At 43.2% G+C, this 21,282-nt stretch overlaps 1 protein-coding gene across 2 annotated transcripts in view; it reads left to right on the top strand.

The window, feature by feature from the left end:
* The window catches only part of gpd1c (glycerol-3-phosphate dehydrogenase 1c), a 40,487-nt gene extending 19,430 nt beyond the window's left edge, over positions 1 to 21,057 (top strand). The window contains exons 6-9 of one of the 2 annotated variants that reach the window (XR_010968985.1): positions 3,076 to 3,309; positions 4,776 to 4,882; positions 7,376 to 7,612; positions 20,772 to 21,057. Coding sequence is in view for 1 of the 2 variants with exons in the window: in XM_068012242.1 (XP_067868343.1) it covers positions 3,076 to 3,309; positions 4,776 to 4,882; positions 7,376 to 7,472 (438 nt within the window). In the remaining variant the exon portion in view is untranslated. Of the gene's footprint in view, positions 1 to 3,075; positions 3,310 to 4,775; positions 4,883 to 7,375; positions 17,113 to 20,771 lie in introns of those variants that run through there. The other variant, XM_068012242.1, reaches the window with a different exon arrangement.
* Positions 21,058 to 21,282: the final 225 nt, after the last annotated feature.

The following is a 21,282-nucleotide window of genomic DNA, read 5'->3' as shown; positions in this document are numbered from 1 at the left end:
TTTTCCAGAAGCAAAGTTCCCGGCACTGGGATCTCCATTCCATTAAAGATGAGGATCCCGTCTCCAAGAGCTGCCGGCAGCTAGCAGTATCTGCAATGCCACCAGGAGATGTGGATGTTGCTGACACTGCAGAGGCCTTGGAACCAGGCCCAGCGATGGAACCCAAGGCTTCAGGAAGTGAGGCGGGGTTGCTGAGGCCAGGCAGGAAGGCCCTGAGGAGGGGCGTGGTCATAAAGACCAGAAGAATGCGAGCCCTAGGAGATGCATTGTTTTGCGGCTGAGGCCCTTCGTGGGCCACAGGTTGCCCATGGAGGAGGACCCCCCACCCCCAAGTCCGCAGGTGGGTGCCTTGTTTTACAAGGCGCTCTCCCGAAGTGGCGGAGGCCCCCTTCCCCAACCCTCCCCCCTCCCCACAGATTTAAATCCCAGCAGTGTGGGGGGGGGGGGGGGGGGGCCGGTGGAAGAGGGAAGAGGCCCTTAAGTGGCCACTTGAGGGCCTCAGTTGGCCTCTGGATGGGAAGGCTGTCGTCTGCCTACTCCTCCCCTGTGAAAATTGCTTGGCGACGGAGCAGTGACTGGTCCCAGTTAATTTGCTACTTAAGGGCCTTGATTGGCCTCGGGGGGTGCTGTTTCTCACCGCCACTGATGCCCCGCGTGAATTTGCAACATGGCAGGAGGGGATCGGTAATGCCACCCCCCCCCCCCCCCCCTTACCACCACCAGCCCGCTCGTTTTGTGTGGTGTAAAATTCTGGCCAATGTTTCATCAAAACTGGGAAAGGTTAGAGATTTTACAGGTTTTAAACAAGTGAAAGTGGGGAGGGTGGGGAAAAAGAACATAAGGGAAGGTTTGTGATAGGGTGGAAGGCAGGAGAGATTAAATGACAAAAAGGGATGATAGTGCAAGACAAAAAGGAATGGTAATGGGACAAGCAAAGAAACAAAAGATGGTCAGAGTCATGAACAGTTGCTGTCTGAAAGGAAAAAAGAGAACCAGACAGAAACAAGAGAAAAAATAAAACCAGCAAAGAAAAAGGAAACAAAATGGAGACAGGGTACAACCTGAAATTGTCGGAGTCTACGTTGGCGTTGGGTTCAGAAGGCTGTAAACTGCGTAATCAAAAGATGAGATGTTGTTCATCGAGCATACATTGAACTTCAATGCAATACTCCAGGAGGCTGAGGTCAGAGTGGGAGCAAGGTGCAGAATTAAAATGCCAGGTGAATGGAAGCTCAGGGGCCATGCTTGTGAACTGGATGGAAGTGTTTGACAAAGCAGACACCCAGTCTGCCAATGTAGAGGAAACCATGTCATGAGTGACGAATACAGTATACTAAATTAAAAAAGGTATATGTAAATTGCTGTTTCACCTGGAAGGAGTGTTTGAAGCCTTGGATGGTGTGAAGGGAGGAGGTAAGAGGGCAGGTGTTGCATCTCCTGCATTTATATGGAAAGGTGCTGTGGGAAGGAGAGCAGATGTTTGGGATGCTTGAGGAGTGGATCAGCATATCGCGGAGTGAACAGTCTCTTTGAAATGCAGAAAGTGAGGGGAAAATGTGTTTGGCAAGTGTGACCCTAAGCTTCTGGTTGCCTGTCATTTTAGTTCTTTTTGCTCCCACTCTGACCTTTCTGTCCTTGTCCTCCTGCAGTGCTCAATGTAAGCTCCAAGAACAGCACTTCATCTTTTGACTTAGGGAATTAGTAGCCTTCGGACTCTATGTTGAGTTCAAACAATTTCAGATCATAACTTCTGCCCCTATTTTGTTTCTTTGCCAGTTTTGTTTTTTGTCTTGTTTTCCTTTTTTTGTTTTGTTTCTGGATGGCAACTGTTTTTGTTTCTGCCATTCACACCACCTCTAGACACATCGTTTGTTTCTTTACTTGTTCCATTCTTCTTTGGCCTCCTTATCTCGAGAGACAATGGGTAAGTGCCAAGAGGTGTTCAGTGGTTTGTGAAGCAGCGCCTGGAGTGGCTATAAAGGCCAATTCTAGAGTGACAGACTCTTCCACAGGCGCTGCAGATAAAATTGGTTGTCGGGGCTGTTGCACAGTTGGCTCTCTCCTTGCGCTTCTGTCTTTTTTCCTGCCAACAGCTAAGTCTCTTCGACCCGCCACTCTTCAGCCCCACTTGTTCCATTACTGCTCCCTTTTACCTTGCACCATCATCCCTTTTGTCGTTTAATCTCTCCTGCCTTCCATCCTATCACACACTTTCCCTTTCGTTCTTGTACCTCCCTCTCCCCACCCACCCCCCCAACCCCCAACCCCCTTTCACTGACTCTGTACTTGCTTAAAACCTGTTAAATCTCTTAATTATTCCTATTTCTTGTCGAAACTCAATGACCTGAAATGTTAACTCTCTTTCTGTGTCCAAGATGATGCCAGACCTGCTGAGTATTTCTGGCATTTTCTGTTTTTATTTCAGATTTCCAGCATCCGCAGTATTTTGCTTTTGTATTCCCTTTTTGGTATTACTGTTATTCCTATTTAGATTGTGTCCATTCTTTGATCCATTGATGAGTCCTTTTATATCATTGCTGCATTATCATCAAAGTACTTAGTGATGTGGGAGAGTTAGTGTATTCAAAACAATTTCACATTCCATCCACAATTTGGACCTTTTTTAAGTGTGAGGAAATCGGGTGACAACTTATCTAAGATTGAAAGCATCTGCACAGCTGCCTCTGCCTCCTATGACCATCCAACACCTGGTTTCCCACCTTTGTACTGCATAGAATCTCTCTCTGTCCCTCACTAAACATCTTGGCCATGAAGCAGCCCCATACCTCTACAAGGTGTCAACTGCTTTGCTGTCCTACACCAAATCCTGTTAATTCACCTCCCATCCTCTTGCTGATCTACATTTGGCTCCTCATGTCCCAACATCTCAAATATAAAATTCTCATCCTCATGTGTAAATTCCTCAATGGCCTTGCCCCTCCCTATCTCTGACCCCTGGTGAGAGAAGTTTTTTTAAGTTGAGATTGTTCTTTGAAGGAATCCACGTTGTTTATGAGACTATTCACCATGTGAAGCTATCTCATCTTAATAGAATGGTACTGACATACTTTGCAGAATGTTGTTGCCGTTGGTGCTGGTTTCTGTGATGGTCTGTGCTGTGGAGATAACACTAAAGCTGCAGTGATTCGCCTGGGTTTAATGGAGATGATTGCGTTTGCCAAACTCTTTTGCAAAGGAACAGTGTCTGAGACAACTTTCCTGGAAAGTTGCGGCATTGCAGATGTTATTACAACTTGTTATGGTGGACGAAATCGCAAGATTGCGGAGGCTTTCGTAAAAACTGGAAAGGTAAATAAGTTGTTTACTAACTGTATATTCTATTGAAGAAAAAATGTTTAAAAAGAAATACACACAGATTTCAGGTAGCTAAATGCAGCATATAACTAAACCATGTAGAACAGAAGATTCCCAGTCTTTGTTAACTGATCTCCACTAGAGTGGCAGTAGAGATGCAGTAATTGGCCTTAGGCTAAGGAGGGGAGGTACAGTTGGCCAGGATTCCTCCTTCCAACAGTTATTCAGGTGACCCCTGCATGAAGTGCATGTGTGTGGATGTTTGAATGTGGATAAGTTTGGGCTTGCCTATGGAGTTCATTTCTATAGTCATGATGTCTATCAGTGCTCACCCATCTAGCCAAACGTAAAGAACGGCTACTTGAGAGAGACACCAGTGACTGTCGAAAATTGGTGTCTTCTGAAGAGACCTGTGGAAGAAAATGTGTGAAACAGCTTTAAACCTTTGCAGCTTATTTATACACTATTATTGCTTAAAAAGAGAGAGACTTGCATTTTTTTTTTGATTTTAGAGATACAGCACTGAAACAGGCCCTTCGGCCCACCGAGTCTGTGCTGACCATTAACCACCCATTTATACTAATTCTACACTAATCCCATATTCCTACCACATCCCCACCTGTCCCTATATTTCCCTACCACCTACCTATACTAGGGGCAATTTATAATGGCCAATTTACCTATCAACCTGCAAGTCTTTTGGCTGTGGGAGAAAACCGGAGCACCCGGAGGCAACCCACGCAGACACAGGGAGAACTTGCAAACTCCACACAGGCAGTACCCAGAATTGAACCCGGGTCGCTGGAGCTGTGAGACTGCGGTGCTAACCACTGCGCCACCTATATAGTGCCTTTCACAACCACTTGACATCCCAACGCACTTTACAGGCACAGAAGTACTTTTTGAAGTGTAGTCACTGCTGTAATGCAGGAAACACGGCAGCCAATTTGTGCACAGCAAACTTCCACAAACAGCAATTTGATAATAACCAGATAGTCTGTTTTTTGTGATATTGATCAAAGGATAATTATTTGCCAGGACACCAGGGATAACTCAAAATAGTGCCAAAGGATATTTTATATCCACCTGAGAGGGCAGACGGGGTCTTGGTTTAACATCTCATCTGAAAGACGGCACTTCTGACAGTGGAGCACTCCCTTAGTACTGCACAGGAATGACAACAGGCTTGATTTTTGTTCTCAAGTCCTGGAGTGGGACTTGAATCTGTGAGAATGTTCATTGTAAAATCAACACCAAAACATCTATCATTTGATTCTACACAGAAAAAGTTGTAGCATAGTACAGTAATTTATATTCCATATATGTTATGTGAAGTATATCCTTTTAATGGAAAAAATGGTGTGTAGATGAATATACATCAAACCACAATAATATTCATTTGTTGCATAAGAAATGGCATTACAGAAATTTGTAAAACTGTGTGATTACTTGTTCTACAGACTATTGAGCAGCTGGAACAGGAGATGCTGAATGGCCAGAAGCTTCAAGGTCCTCAGACTTCAGCAGAAGTGTACCATATTCTGAAACAGAAAGCAATGGTGGATAAGTAAGTTGAATTTACTTGTTCTTTACTTGCATATTAGACTTGTGTCCCTTTTGCCCCCACCCCCACCACCCCCTGTTGAATGCTCCAGTGCTACTTTCTGCCACTTTTGCTATCATTGGCTACTATCAAAGTTGCTGTGATTGGCTGATTTGAAGTGTTCTCCGAAGCACATTGACTGCGCTAGTCTGTCTTTTTCTCAAGGGAACGCTGTACTGCTGCTCAGTACTCCAGCTTCTGGCATCAAGAATGGGCAGGTCAGTTCAACTGATCCTCCTGCTCATGAGTGCCATGGTAACTCACTTAAATTTACTTTGCAGAAGAAATTTTTTTTTTAGTCTCTGTTATAACCAATTATTATGCTTGCACTCTTTAAGTCAGGAGGTGTGCTGAGTGTGCTGCTTGAAATTGAACTCTGCTTCCTTCCCATGTCGCATTACAAAGATTGCCTTTTTCCACTTTCAGTTTTCCTCTGTTAAAATCCTATTCCATGCCTTTGTCAATTTGAGTGTCAACTCTTCCATGAAGTTGGCCGCTCTGCCTTAACACTCCACTGCCTAGATCCTCATCTGGTAAAAGTGCTGCACACCATCATCTCAGTCTTTCCATTGGCTTCCCGAGCTGCAACAAGTTGATGGCTTTCGAATCCCTTCATGCCCTCGCCCACTCTTCCACAAGGATCTCCGAACTTATGTTCCTGCGTGGACCCTTCACTTCTCCAACACCAATCTGCTGCTTGACCTCAATTTCACCATTGCTTGGTGCTCATTCAGTTCCTATGCTTCTACCCTTGAAATTGGCTGCCTAATTGCTCCTACCTTGCTATCTTTCTACCTGCTTTCAAAAACCTCAAAACATTGGACTTTTGACTGGTTTCCAATCCTAACTGTCTCAAAATTCCCCCCTTTATTCCTGTCTCTGCTTGGCATCAATGTTACTGCATCTTAAAGTAAAAAGTTTAGAAATGTCTTCCTGCATTTCAGGAACACTATAGAAATGTACGTTGCTTTAATGGGCTGGATCTTGCCAGAATGGGGTATCTCACGGCACGTTGTGTTAGACTTTCTTCTGCACCCTTCACTCCAAAAAGTTTTGCGCCATAACTTTTTGGAAGTGCGAGTTGTTCATGGCATGGCCAGGGCACCTGGGACCTCTGAACAACAGAACCAACAGAGTATTGGAGTTAAGGATTGAGAAATCAACCAAGCAAGGACTAAAAAGGAGGGTGATGAGGTACAGAAAGAAAAGTAAAGAGAAGGAAAGAAAGTTTGAATAAGAAAGGGGCAGAAAGGAAAAGTAAGAAAAAATGTAAAATATTAAAAATTGACCTATTTTAAAATAATCTTTAAGAGCAATTTACCACCTGAAGGAATGAGGCTATACAGTTTAAATTGTTCAGTTTCTGGGACAGAGAGGTTGATTGGCATTGTATTAACAATTATCACATCAAGCAAGCCCTTTACAATAATGGGGTGGGGCGCTCAGAGAGAAATGCTGTTTGTGCGAAGCAAACAGTACAGGGGAATAAATCAACCAGCAAATTAACAACTCACTGCATATCTTAATCCTCTGAATTTGCTGGACAATTTGCATATTAACGGAATGCATTGCTAACAGGATATTATTTTTGCAGGAAGATCCAGCCCATTGCATCAGAATTTAACTTTCTGATTACTGTTGACAGCCTTTTTTCATAAATTCTGAATAATATTTTTGATCTTTTTGTCAGGCTCACAGCCTCATTATCATATTTAAAGTTCTAATGTGGGTTTCAGTTGGGAAAGAGATTTTTCAGACTTTAACCACCCCACCCCTCCCCCAACCCAAACCAAAATTCCCTTTTCTTTTCAGGATAAGATTTCCCACATTGTTTGCAAAGCTCTCCACCCTTGTGGCATTCCTCAGCTCAAGTCTGGATCTGTTGTAGATTAATTGATTGTTCAACAACTCCATTATTAATGTATCATGTGACTACCAGAATGATTGAAGGCAAACTAAATTCAACTTGATCTTTTATCAAGGAGCAATTCCTATATTTCACCGATGCTGCCTGACTTGACTCATTCCAACCTTGTTACTTCAATAGTATGTCTTCTGTACCAGTAAATAATCACCCAATATTAAGATCAAATTACATTTTTTTTTGCAAAGACTACTAAAGAGTAGTTTTATTGTAAAGAACAGTCAGCCGTTACAGTTCTGTTACAATACTCTCTAAAACCAAGTGGAGCTTCTGGATGAACAACTAGACTTCCTGGCTTTGAATGGACAAAAATCTAGACCAAAGGTTTTTCCCTGCCCTGAGTTATTTTAATGCGAGACTGGAGTCCACATGGGCAAAAGTTAGAGTATTTTGTCTTGGCGCATGTAAAACATGTTCATATGTACATTTACGTATTTATGTGTGCTCCTAATAAATCAACAGATGGTTTCCCTGCCCCCCAATTCCCTTGTCCTGGCACAAACACATACTTTTTATTAACTTTCTTGTTGCAGGTTCCCTTTGTTCACTGCAGTGTATCAGATTTGCTATGAAGGCAAGCCGGTGGAAGAACTGATAACCTGCCTGCAAAGTCACCCAGAACACATGTAAAACTGCATTATGATGGATTACGTACAGTGTTCCTCTTGCATGGGGCTTATACTAAATAATGACATGTGGATCACCAACCAGAAGAAATCATGCTTGACTAGCTATGAAGTAGATGGTGTGTCACACAATCAGTCATATCAGTAAGTGAGCCTGACCTTCGATGGAGTTTCCATTGTATCGCCAGTTAATGTTTGCAATATTGTGATGGACTGAAATGAATTTGCAGTTTAAAAATGCCATAGTGAGCAAGGGGCTTAAAATACTGTTAATGAGCATCTGTTCATGATGGTAACACTATAGTAGGTGGTTGCATGCACATTAGCATGGGTTTTGGGCAAATATTTATGCATAACCTAATTTAGTTATTAAGTGTTGACGAGCAACAATTTCAAGCGTCAAGATGCTCTTGGAAGGTCAAATGTCACTAACTGTAATGCTTGAGTACAAAATAATGCCCAATTCTTTTAAATTTTTCCAAAAATGTCAATTTTATTTTTAATACTCCAATTTGTGAAAATTCATAATTTTAAGATATACTGTTACGAGCATGTTGATTACTGTAATTGCACACCTTGCTTATTCTAGGTTTTAGCAGAGAAATAAAAAAACATTTCTTCTGATGAGAATCAAATTGACTTTCTCAGATAAGAGCAGTTTTGTTACTTCTAAGTATTTGATGTATTGGGTGGCAATTAAGTGTCTGTTCTTAGTGGTTGCATTCTCACGTCTGAACCAGAAAATCGTGGGTTCAAGTCCCCCTGTAGAGACTTGAGCACGTAATTGAGCCTGACAATTCAGGCCAGTACTGGACGAATATTTTCAGAAGAGACTGTGGCTGGAATTTTACATTGTGGCAGAGGCCCTGCTCACCAGTTGAAAAGTCAGGGGAGAGCCTGCCTCTGCTGGGCCTGGAAGCCATGTAGCGATTTTTGCATGGCTCAGGCCGTTAATTAGCCTTGGTCTGGATTTCTGCCACTCTGAGACGCCACTGGGAGTGGTGGCCACTGCTGGGACTGCACCCAGCCAGAACAATAGCATGGGTGCCGGCACCGAAAGGTGAGTGGGATTTCGGGTCTCCCGGGGAATATCGGCTGAGCCCCAGCGAGGGGAGTGGGGTATAATAGGAGGGCAGGGGGAGGTACTCTGGCAGGGGTGGCTTGTGTTGCAATGGGGGCCCGATCAGGAGCCCCCCCCACCAAGCCCGCAAGGAGGCTGCCAGGTTTTTTACCGGACGGCTGCCTCAGGTGCTGAAATGCCTAGCCACCACTGATAAAATACTAGCGATGGGAGGGGCCTATAAGTGGCAATTAATTGGCCACTTAAGGGCCTCAATTGACCTGGGGTGAGTAGGCCATTTTCAACCTCCCCGCTGTTGGTAAAATGGTAGCGAGGCGGGCAGGCAACGGGAACGGCACCCGCAACCTCCCACTCGATTTTACCCCCCCCCCCCCCCCACCTCCGGTCTGCTCCCTGGGGGCTCTGGGGTGTGTAAAAGTCCAACTTCCATATCAAAACAAATATTTAATTGGGTATAAAGCATGTTGGGACATCTGAGTCATGAAGGGCGCTATATAAATGCAAGTTCTTTCTTTTTCTTTTGTTTTCTTGGCATTTCTGAAAGTATTGTAGCAATTTTCTTTGCAGTTTGTACTGTTGATCTAGCATGTCTGTTCCTCTTAGTCAATGGGTAACCAGTGGGATATGATTGTGGGTGCTCACAATATGCAGTATTATGGGTCTGTGAGATTTGAGGGGTATTGATTGGAAGATCATCTGTCCAATCATTGACTTTAGATCAATACAGGGGGATCAGAGCTTTTTTCAGGCTGAAAAGGAAAGGACAAAGGGAATTTTGAGCCTTCTCAACTTTATTCAACAGTAGCTAGGTCCATATGCAGGTTTAACTTGTGGCATATAAGAATGGTCCTAACAACAGATCCCCTGTACAATTCAGAGCTGCTAGGAAAGTGACAAAAGGCTGAGTCCTCCCTATTTGCTAAATCCAGAACCAAGCTGTGAAGTGGATTTGTGGTGTACATGGCTGCAGAGAGGGAGGTTTCTGACCTGTTGCTGAGCATTCTGAAATGACTATTGGTCTTGCAAGGTGCATGTCTCTTGGCTAAACAACTTCATATTAGCATCTGGATTTAGAAATGGGCTGGAAGGTTGCATGCTGTGTAGGTTCCAGTTTCTTCAGATGCCCATTGTAAAGGTGACGAGGGAACTGTGACTTGGAGTGAATGCTGCTGATAAGGTGTTGTCTGGAGGCTGGGTACAAAGATGAAAACTCATACATCCAGGGTCTACCTTAACTGGCTTAAAGAGGCAAGCAGGTAGCTGTAAGATGACGTGCCTGTTGATGGAAATTCGGAATCAAGTCAACCTTATGTGGCATCTTGGTAATTTGATAGCTGAGGAAAGCAGGTGGGCAATACTCCAAAATATTGGACCAGTCAGTCTGGTTCACCAGTGGAACCTCAACATGTCACTGAGGGCTGAGATACTTTCCATTCAGCTCCAGATAACCCTGCAAGCCAGTGCCCTAATAACAACCCTGGCCGGAAAAGCAATAGAAAACTTGTCAGTGCTGTGTTATGGTTGGGTGTGACTTGTAGCTGGTTAAACTCCAGCAGCACCACACATACACACTTTGGGGAACCCTAAGGTTTGGCTCTGCCAACCTGCAGCTAAACTCTGACATAATTTATGTTTCTCCCTTTTACCCTGTTCCCTTCATTGCCATCTCTTTCCCTCCCTGTATTTCATCATGCACTTGTTGGCCAGAATTTTAGGCCCCCTCCCCCACAAAGAACAGGCTGGTGGTGGGAGTGGGAGGCTTGGGGGGCCCTTCCCAACCCACACTCACCTCCACTGCCGTTTTACGCGCGGCGGTGGGAAATGGCCCACCCATTGCAGGCCAATCAAGGCCCTGAAGTGGCCAGTTAACAGCCAACTAAGGGCCTCCACCCACTGCAACGGGGATTTTACCGTTGGCAGGAGGGCGGCCCAGGCCCAAGGAAAAACTGCCTGTAAAAAGTCGGCGGCCTTCTGCTGACCTGGGGTGGGGAGGCCCTCCCTTTCAGGCACAAACCACCCCCAACGTTCAACATGCCCTCATCCCCCAATCTTCCACCCTTGCCTCTCTGGGACCCAACCAATCACCCCCAGCGAGGCCCCAAACACTTGCCTCTTTTCCATCCACTCCGTCATCTTGATCGCGAAGCTGGCTTGCAGTCCCAGCAGTGGCCACCGCTCCTGGTGAAGCTGCTGGGACTAAAAGCTGCCAGCCCGCTGATTGGCCAGCAGCTCCATTAGGCAAGTCTTCCTGCCTCAATGAGGTGGAAGTCCCGCCTCAGACCAATTAAGGGCATGGGGACCGTAAAATCAGGACTGGATCCCCAGGCCCGGCGGAGGCAGGATAGCCACCGACTTTTCGGTCGGTGGACAGCTCCCCTCCAATTAGTGCAAAATTCCAGCCGTTGAGACTCATTTCATAGCCACATCTTTCTCAGCACCTGACTCGATTTCATCTCTGACTCATTCCACACAGATTCCAAACTTCACTGTTCCTATTTTGGATCTGCCCTTGATCACCGATATCTCGAAGGTGTTCAACGTTCCTTTAAGCACTGCTCTTGCCTCCACCGTGCATCACCACGTACGTGCTCTCAAGCTTTAACTTCAGCAACAACAATTCATTTTATTTCAGAGGTGCCCTGGTCCTCAGTCCTTCATCTTAGCCAGTGCTTTGATTTAAAAAAAAACTTTTTCTTTCAGGTGGCAGGGCCCTGTCTCTCTTCTGATCCTTCAGTCCTTTTTTTGCTTTCTTACCCCTCCTCTCCTTCCAATTTCCCCCTTGCTGTATTTTCATTCTCCCCTGTTAACCACCTCCCTCTGACCCTGAACAAGCCACCCTCAGGAAAAGCTTCTGCTTCATCCTTAACATGAGCTCTTCTTTTGCCTCTCTGCCTAATTTATTTATGAGAAAGCTTGCCCCACACATCTGACCCTTCCTCCTGTCTTTAATAACACCACCAACAACAACTTTCATATACAGTTAACACAGTAAAACAGTCCAAGGCGCTTCACAGGAGCACAGTTAAACAAAATGCGACATTGAACCACATAAGGAGATATTGGGGCAGATGACCAAAAGCTTGGTCAAAGAGAGGGGTTTTAAGGAATGTCTTGAAGGAGAGAGAGGTCGATAGGAGGTTTACGGAGAGAATTTCACAGCCACCTTTTGTCTCCTGTTAATATGACTTCTGCCATTAGTCCATCTCAGTTCTCCAATCACTTTACAGGTCATTCTATTTCTTTTACTGTGGGGTTTTTTCCCCTTCCCCTTTCACTTGTTCTGTTCCTTTTTTCAATCCTGTTACCTGTAATATCTGCCTGTCTTGAGGAAGGGACTTCAGACCTGAAACATCACGTAAATGACTTCTGTTTCCCCACAGATGCTGTCCTATATGACTTCCTGAGTTATTTCCAACCTTTTTTTTCTGTTTTAATTTTCCAATTTCCAACATCTACACTAATTTGCTTTCTTCACCTAAGCTCTCTTGACTTGGTAAGTTGGGTGTCCAGTCCATACAGGACAAGCAGCAACTATACTTGTGTAGATTTCTCATCAGTTGAATTCAAAATTCAAATATTGTGATGGATTTTTTAATGATTGATGGGTTTCTGTATACATCAGACACTCAGCTGACCAAACATAAGATAACTTTTGTTCTGCATTATTCTTCATTCACACTTAATTCGGAATTGAAATGGTTTTGAGTGCATTAGGTCTTTGTATCATTACAGGTACAGGAAATTTTAACCCCCCCCCCCCCCCAAAAAAAAACGGATGTGTTTGGTTCAGGTGGGATGTAAAAATGTTAAACATCTGAAATTCAACTCCAACCCGCCCACTTCCAGTTGGAATGGAAGCGGGGGGAGGGGAGGGGAATGGGGTGGCTAATCTGCTCCCAGGACTCGGGTTGGCCATTTAGTTGTTATAATCAGGCTGCATGCCTCAGATGTTGTCTCCATTTTAAATTTCGCATAGGCTGGCCAGGTTTCCTGGGCCACTGTTTTTGAATTGGTAGCCAAGTAACTCTGATGGTTTACTTTAAATAACAACCATTATGGAGTCTGAAAACTATTTATTTTAATCCTTGCTACCCAACGGAAACCAGGCAAGTGGGCAGATAAAATCGCCCAGGTTACATGCCCATCTGGAGCCACACTGACCGCTCCCAAATTTGTGTTCCTATACTGAATAGGTGACATGGAGACCTGCTCACCTATTCAGTATAGGAGGATAAATTTGGGAATGGGAAGCCACAGTGGCTTCCCACAAGGTGAAGCCTGTGGGGCACAGGATTCAGTGTCAGAAGAGGCTCAAAGATACTTTGTTTTTAAACTTGCCTTTCAGGAGTGCTACTCCAGTCACCACAAGGATAGCTTGGCCCTCCCCTGCTGTGGACTCATTCCCCTCAACCCACACCCCCTCCTCCTCCAACTCGCACCACTAACCATCTACCCAAAACCGGTCCAGAGTTAAAATCAGTCTTTCTTTGTCCCTCAATTTGATACACCGAATGAGACGTGTGCATTGTCACTTCAAATTATAACAGCAGGCGTCTTGTTCACATTGGGACATCAAATCGCAATATACCAGCAGCTTTGAGTCAAAGCAGATCTGCAGCTGTGTGCTGGTGCTTTGGAATTTGCAAGATTTACAGTGTAGCTTGGGTTCCACCACATAACAAACCAAGAGTTGATCCAATTATGATGGAAAATAAAAATGCTGAAAAAACGAGGCAAACCTCTCAGCGTTTGAAGGAGTCAAAAAATGGACGATGTTTTGGGAAGGAGTATTTTGTTGAACTGATTATAGGCTGGCATTAGGTGAAGAAAGGGCAGGAGTAAAAAGAGTACAGACATGCCAATTACTGTTAGCAAGTGAGTTTAGTCGCTTGGAGACAAATTTTGAACTGCTGAACAGAGGTGAAAAGTGATTGATGTACTTAATTGTTTGAAAATTGTGATTTGTGATTTCTGGCTGCATGATGTCCCGATGGTCTGTACAGACTGGTGAGAAAATCTTGGTACAGCTGTCTCCTGAGGTGTTAGGGAAAACCTCACTTCTTTACAATTGATCCTTTCATTTTGATTTTATGTGAAAATCCTTGGTACTATGGCTAATGTATTATTTCATCTGTTCTAATTAAATTATCTGAGGGGTTTTTTCTTGAAAAAAATATACTGCATTATTAGTGACTTGCTGCACCAGCATGTGGAAAGATGCAGATAACAGCATCGTCCCAGATGGGACCATGTGGGGAAGCAGAACAGAAGTTATTTGCCTACTGTAAGGGAGGCAGTTAGAAAATGAGTTATCAAAAGCACCACTCACGACTTAACCAGGATAACGAGGCCTCCATATCGGTCTCAGGAAAGTAATTAATTGTATGATTTTGAGAGAGAAAAATTATTGTATAAATGGTAGAGAAGAAGAATTTATTGTGCTTTTTAAAAAAAACTTATTTTTGACTACCCGCAGGGAGTTTGCTCTTTGTGTTTGCTGAATTATGGTTTTGATAAAGCCCAGAGACCCTTTGATATCTTGCCCACATGGCCACTATTCATGTTGAGTGTCGGCAGCTATTTGACTGCGGAGGCATCGTAGTTGGACCTGATACTGTGTCTACACAATATGCAAACACATCCAGTTCCTGCAGAGATCAGTGGTAGTGCCTTTTTTTCTGTCCCACTGACCCAAGGATTCTGAGACCAATTGTAGTGCCAACATTGCCTGGTGCAAGTCACAAGTCAACACAACCGGGGATCAAATTTGGGACTTTGCATGTTCTGTTGATCAGCTGCTTACTAGATAAACTTGGCAGATGATAAGCTAATGAAAGTGGTAGACTCCAAAGCTGAACGGGATAACCTTCAGCAGGATTTGAATGTGCTTGCTTTAGGGGGACTGAGTAACTCAGCAGGTGACAATACAATTTTTGTTTATAGAACCACAGATCAAATCTTGCCCAGACTGGTGGGATTATCGCCACTAAAAAGTCTTCAGTCTAACTGAAATTAGTTTATCCATTCCAGTTTGTCATGGGCATGAACTATAAACATGGACATCCTCATAGTTCTAAAATTTAACCCAAAAGAAAAGGATTGTAAAAAGGAGGAAAAATAATTCTACCTTAAAATCCAGTTTCTTTAAACCATATTGCCTAGAATTAACTGGGGCTGCTTAATAACTTAGTGGATAAATGCAGTGACGGTGTACTACTAAACCGTTTGGATCAGAAACACTCCAGGATGTTCATAGTTGAGTTAATAACAATGACAACAGCAGCTCCCCCTTCTGCTTGAGGGTCATGGTGGAGAGACAACAAATTGCCTTGGTATCCATAAGGCCCTTATTCAGCAATAATATGCTCATCAGTGTTCAGTTTGGGTTGTGCCAGGGCCATCTGCCTCCAGACCTCATTACAGTCTTGGTCTAAACATGGACGAAAGTGTGGAATTCCAGAGGTGAGGTGAGAGTGACTGCCTCTGACATCAAGGCAGCATTTGACTGAGTGTGGTATCAATGTCCCGAGCAAAATTAAAGTCAATGGGAATCAGGAAGGGTGGAAAGCTCTCCACTGGCTGGAGCACAAAGAAAGATAGGTGTGGTTGTTGGAGGCCAATGATCTCAGCCCCAAGACATTGCTTCAAGTGTTCCACAGGATAGTGTCCTCGGCCCAACCATCTTCAGCTGTTTCATCAATGACCTTCCCTCCATCATATGGGCAGAAGTGGGTATGTTCACTGATGATTGCACAGTGTTCAGTACCATTCACAGCTCCTCAGATACTGAAGCAGTCCATGTCTGTATGCAGCAAGACCTAGACAACATTCAGGCTTGGGCTGATAAGTGGCAAGTGACATTCGTGTCACAGAAATGTCTAAGACAATAATCACCTCCAGCAAGCAAGAATCTAACCATCTCCCCTTGACGTTCAACAGCATTACCATCACTGAATCGCCCACTATCAAAATCCTGGGAGTTACCATTGACCAGAAACTGAACTGGATCACCCATATAAATGCTGTGGCTCCAAGAGCAGGTCAGAGGCTGGGAATTCTGCAGTGAGTAACTCACCTCCTGACTCTCCCAATCCTATCCTCCATCCATCTACAAGGCACAAGTCAGGAGTGTGATGGAATATTCTTCGCTTGCTTAGGTGGATGCAGCTCCAACAACACTCGGGTAGCTCGACACTGTCCAGGACAAAGCAGCCCACTTGATCTTCAGCTCATCCACCACCTTCAACATTCACTCCCTCCACCATTGGTGCACAGTGGCAGCAGTGTGTACCATCTATAAGATGCACTGCAGCAACTAACCAAGGCTCCTTCAATAGCACTTTCCAAACCCACGACCTCTACCACCTAGAAAGACAAAGGCATTAGACGGATGGGAACACTCCCACCTGCAAGTTCTCCTCCAAGTCACTGATCACCCTGACTTAGAGCTATATCGTCACCCCTTCACTGTCGCTGGGCCAAAATCCTGAACTGCCTATGTACCTGCACCACGTGGACTGCAGCAGTTCAAGAAGGCAGCTCACCACCACCTTCTCAAGGGCAATTAGGGATGGGGAATAAATGCTGGCCTTGCCAATGATGCTCACATCCACAAACGAAAAAAAAGTATAGAGGGAAATAAAATTTGCCAGGGCTCCTGATTCCAATCTATATCCATTTCACCCCTTTTAGAAAGGCCATGTGTGGGGATATTGAATAAAGACAAACTTTGGCTCGACCTGTTTTCCCTTGCATATGCGAAGTGAGCAGTTGTTGAGTTAATGGAGCACTGCCCTTGAGCCTTCAGAGGAACAGAAGTTTGTGGGAAGGGAAATGACTTGATAGTTTTAACGTAAATGGTCATTCTACTCACAATTCTTTTGCAAAGAACAAAAGCAAAATACTGCAGATGCTGGAAATTTGAAATGGAAACAAAGGATGCTGGAAACATTTGGCAGGGTTAGTTGTTGCAGCAGAAACTATGTTGACATTCAAGGTCAGATGAGGTGGACAGGTAGAAGAAACTGGGATTAAAGGCGATGGGAACAGGGTGGATAATAGGCAGCATTTGTGCAGAGAGACAGTTAACATTTCAGGTCGATGACTTTATCAGAACTGAAACTTTATTTTGCATAAAGCTTGTGCTATACCTTTAAAACTGATTATGTTTTAAACACCTCTGATTTGTTAATTGACACGATTGCTTCAATAGTGTCTTTGATAATTGTGATAATCAGAATGTTGATACATTTGCTTATGTAAAAATAATGTTCTGCGGAAGAGGTGAATGTGTAGAGATAAAGTGAGACCACATGCTCCCATTGGAGAAAATTAAACACTGCCGAATAAGTAAGGTGTGCAATGAATTCTTCATACTGCTATAAATATATAGAAGTGAAATTGTGAAAAATTGCATTATGAATGTTCTGCAAATGTAATTTATTAACTTTTTAACATGCAAGTGAATGACAATATAATTGTGTAACATTTCACCAAATATGACCAGTGGATTACCAAACTTGTACACTAATACTTGAGAATAAAGATTAAAAATGTGCTGATATTTTTTTTTAAGTGTATTCCAATAAATGGTGACTAGAAGAATTTTTCTAAACCTCTCGTATCTAATAACTCTTCAAGACATGAAGCATATTTTTATCACCATTGCATATTCCCCATTTAAAAAGGTGTGATTTTTAATATATTTAATGAAGGAATGAAAGAAATAATAGTCTGTGCTTTGAGAAAATGGTTTCAGAGCTTTTAATGATGAAACACTCCATCACTGCCTAAATGTCAACTTGTTGATTGCTATTTGAGTGTTTTTTTGCTGGAAGCTGTACATGTGTTAGCGGTGGACAAGATTGTAATTGGAGGTAATGCCCCCTGCAGTCCAATCACTTGTCAATACTTGAGGCGTGCCTTTTCTCTCTCTCCTGTCTGAATTTCAGATGGGAAATGATGCTGCAACACATTATGCTGAACCCTGCCCATTTTTTTTTATGTCTACCAGACTTTCTAGAGTCACATTCCACTGATGCCGCCCAAATATGAGGAAGAATTGTTTTTATGCAGTGGGTGGTAATGACTAGGAATTCGCTGCCCACAAGGGTGGTGGAAGCAGAAACAATCAATGATTTCAAAAGGAAATTGGATGGGCACTTGAAGGAAATAAACTTGCAGGGCTACAGAGATTGAGCATGGGAGTGGGACTGACTGGATTGCTCCGCAGAGAACTGGCATGGACTCAATGGGTCGAATGGCCTCCTGTGCCATAGATGACTTTATGACTCTCTTTAAATGAGGTGGTAATGACGAGATGAGGTCATATGTTCCATTTCCAATTACACATGGAAATACATTGCAGTTACAACAGGAAAATTAGTCATTTGGACCAACTAGTCCATGCTCGTATTTACCCTCCATGTGAGAAAACAGTTCTTGCATTTATCTACCCTGTCCCCATACCCCTTCACCACTTTTGCCTATCTAATGTCAAAATAGTTTCTGCTTCAACTCTCTTCCTCTCCTTGAAATCAGTTACATTTAATCTTGTATCTATGGCCCCTTGTTCAGCTATGGAAACCGTCTGCTTCTATCCACTGTGTCCCATCCTTGCATAAATTTAAATACTTCTATCATATCACCTGGTAAACTGTAATGCTCTAATGAATGGAATCATAGAATGATACAGCACAGAAGGAGGCCATTCTACCCATTGTGCCTGTGCTCATTTTGGTAGAGCTATTCAATTAGTCCCACATCCCTGCTCTTTCCCCATAGTCTTTTAGTATCTATCCAATTATCTTTTGAATGTTATTTAATCTGATTCCACTACCCTTTAAGCCAGTGAATTCCAAATCACAACAACTTGCTGTGTTTTTTTTTATAAAGTGTACACCTCATGTCACTGCTGGTCCTTTTGCCAATCACTTTAAATCTGTGTCCTGTGGTTATCGGTCCTTCTCCCACTGGAAACAGTTTTGCTTTATTTACTCTGTTAGATCTCCTCTTAACCTTCTCTGCCGCACATAGAACAGCCTCAGCTTCTCCCCAGTCTGTCCACACTCACAAGTACCTCACCCTGGTACCAAACTATCAAATCTCTTCTGCACCCTTCTCAAGACCTTGACATCCTTCTTAAGATGTGGTGCTCAGAATTGAACACAGTACTCCAGTTGATGCCTAACTAGTGTTTTATAAAGATTTTGCATAACATCTTGTTTTGTACTTTATTCTGGATGAGAAGTTAAACCAGGGCCCCATCTGCCCTCTCAGATGGATGTAAAAGAACACATGGAACTATTTCAGCTAAGAGCAGGGGCGCTCCACCTGGTGTCCTAGCCAATATTTATCCCTTGACCAATACCATTTAAAAAACATTTTTTTTCTTTATCATTCATGGGATGTGGCTATTGCTGGCAAGACTAGCATTTATTGTCCATCCCTAAGTGGCATTGAGAAGGTAGAGGTGTGCTGCCTTCTTAAACCACTGCAGTTCCTTATGTGTAGGTGCACCCACAGTGCTGTTATGGAGTTCCAGGATTTTGACCCAGCGAGGGTGAAGGAACGGCAAAAGATTTCCAAGTCAGGATGATGTAAGACTTGGAGGGGAACCTGCAGGTATTGGTGTTCCCATATGTCTGCTGCCCTTGTTCTTCCAGGCAGTATAGGTTCTGGGTTTTGAAGGTGCTGTCGAGGACTTGGCAAGTTGCTGCAGTGCATCTTGTAGATTATCTAGTCATTATCACATTGCTGTTTGTTGTGCTCAAATTGGATGCTGTGTTACCTACATTACAACATTTCAAGTAAGTATTTCATTGGCTGTAAAGCACTTTGGGACATTTTGAAGCCATGAAAGACAGTATATAAAGGCTGGTCTTGTTTTTAATAAAGCCAAGGATCCTATGTACTTTTAACAGCCTTCTCAAAGTGTTCTGCCACCTTCAAAGATTTGTGCACATATATCCTCGGGTCTCTCTGTTCCTGTACCCCCTTTAAAATTGTACCATTTTGTTCATATTGCCTGTCTTCATTATTCCTGCAAAAATGTATCACTTCACACTTCTCTGCATTAAATTTCATCTGTCATGTGTCTGTCCATTTCACCAGCCTGTCTATGTCCTCCTGAAATCTGTTACTATCCTTCTCATTGTTTATTACATTTCCAAGTTTTGAGCCATCTGTAAACTTTGAAATTATACTTTGTATACCCAAGTTCAAGTCATTAATATATATCAAAAAGAGCAGTGATCCCAACACTGACCCCCTGGGAACACTTCCCTCCAGTCTGAAAGACAACCATTCACCATTACTCTGTTTTCTGTCCCTGAGAAAATTTTGTATTCATGCTGCCACTGTCCCTTTAATCCTGTGGGCTTTAATTTTGCTAACAAGTCTATTATGTGGTATTTTGTGAAACACCTTTTGAAACATCGAAACATAGAAAATAGGAGCAGGAGTAGGCCATTCAGCCCTTCGGGCCTGCTCTGCTATTCAAAAAAGATCATGGCTGATCCTCTAATTCAGTACCCTGTTCCTGCTTTTTCCCCATGTCCTTTGATCTCTTTGGCATTAAGAAACATATCTATCTCCTTCTTGAATATATTTAATGATTTGGTCTCCACTGCCTTCTGCCGTAGAGAATTCCACAGGTTCACCACCCTCTGTGTGAAGAAATTTCTCCTCATCTCAGTTCTAAATGGCATACCCTGTATCCTGAAACTGTGACCCCTGGTTCTGGACTCCCCAGCCATCAAGAACATCCTTCCCTGCATCTAGCCTGATTAGTCCAGTTAGAATTTTATAGGTTTCTATGAGATCCCCTCTCATTCTTCTAAACTCTTGTGAATATAGGCCTAGTCGACCCAATCCCTCCTCATACGTCAATCCTGCCATCCCAGGACTCCGTCTAGTAAATATTCTTTGCACTCCTTCCAAGGCAAGAACGTCCTCAGAAAAGGAGACCAAAACTGCACACAATACTCCAGATGTGGTCTCACCAAGGCCCTGTATAACTGCAGTAAGACATCCTCGGTCCTGTACTCAAATCCTCTTGCAATAAAGTCCATATACATAACATCAACCGCCCTACTCTCATTAACACATTCTGCTACTTCATCAAAGAACTGTCAAGTTAGTCAAACACAATTTACCTTTAACAAATTTGTGCTGGCTTTCATTTATTAGCCCATATTTTTCATATTACCGTATTTCTCCTAGAAAACCTGCCAAACTGATCTTCAATGTCGCCTGAAAAGAACTGTTTTAGAAAGATCCCAGTGACAGAAGTCTATGTGTATTTGGGACACCAAACCAAAAAGGGACAACTGACATCTTTCCATATCTTCTGTCTTTTTTTCTTCAAGAATTAGCAAGTATTTGTCCAAAGTATTTTTTTTTTTTGTCACTTTTTTGGTAACATAGCTCTAAAGAGAAAATCTCTATTTTTCGGTTAACCAGTATGTGTGTGAGGGGCTAAGGTAAAAGGGAACTTTCATAGTTCACTCTGTGTGTTAATGCTTTGCTTCATTACTGGTTATGTCTAGTTTTGTAATAAACTGATAATTTTGTTTATTAAAGAAACCTGGTTGGTGTATTTTATTCAGGGATAAAGAGTAGAGTCTATGATTGACTGTACTGGTATCTGGGTAAATATTTAAATATATGTTGTGACCTATGGAGAAGTGGAACTAGAAAAGACAGTGAACTCCTCCCACCTCAGTCGTAACAC

This window comes from Heterodontus francisci, chromosome 2, assembly GCF_036365525.1.
Source record: "Heterodontus francisci isolate sHetFra1 chromosome 2, sHetFra1.hap1, whole genome shotgun sequence".
NCBI lineage: Eukaryota > Metazoa > Chordata > Chondrichthyes > Heterodontiformes > Heterodontidae > Heterodontus > Heterodontus francisci.
The sequence above is the reverse complement of the archived record's forward strand: the minus strand, read 5'-3'. Positions and strand labels throughout refer to the sequence as shown.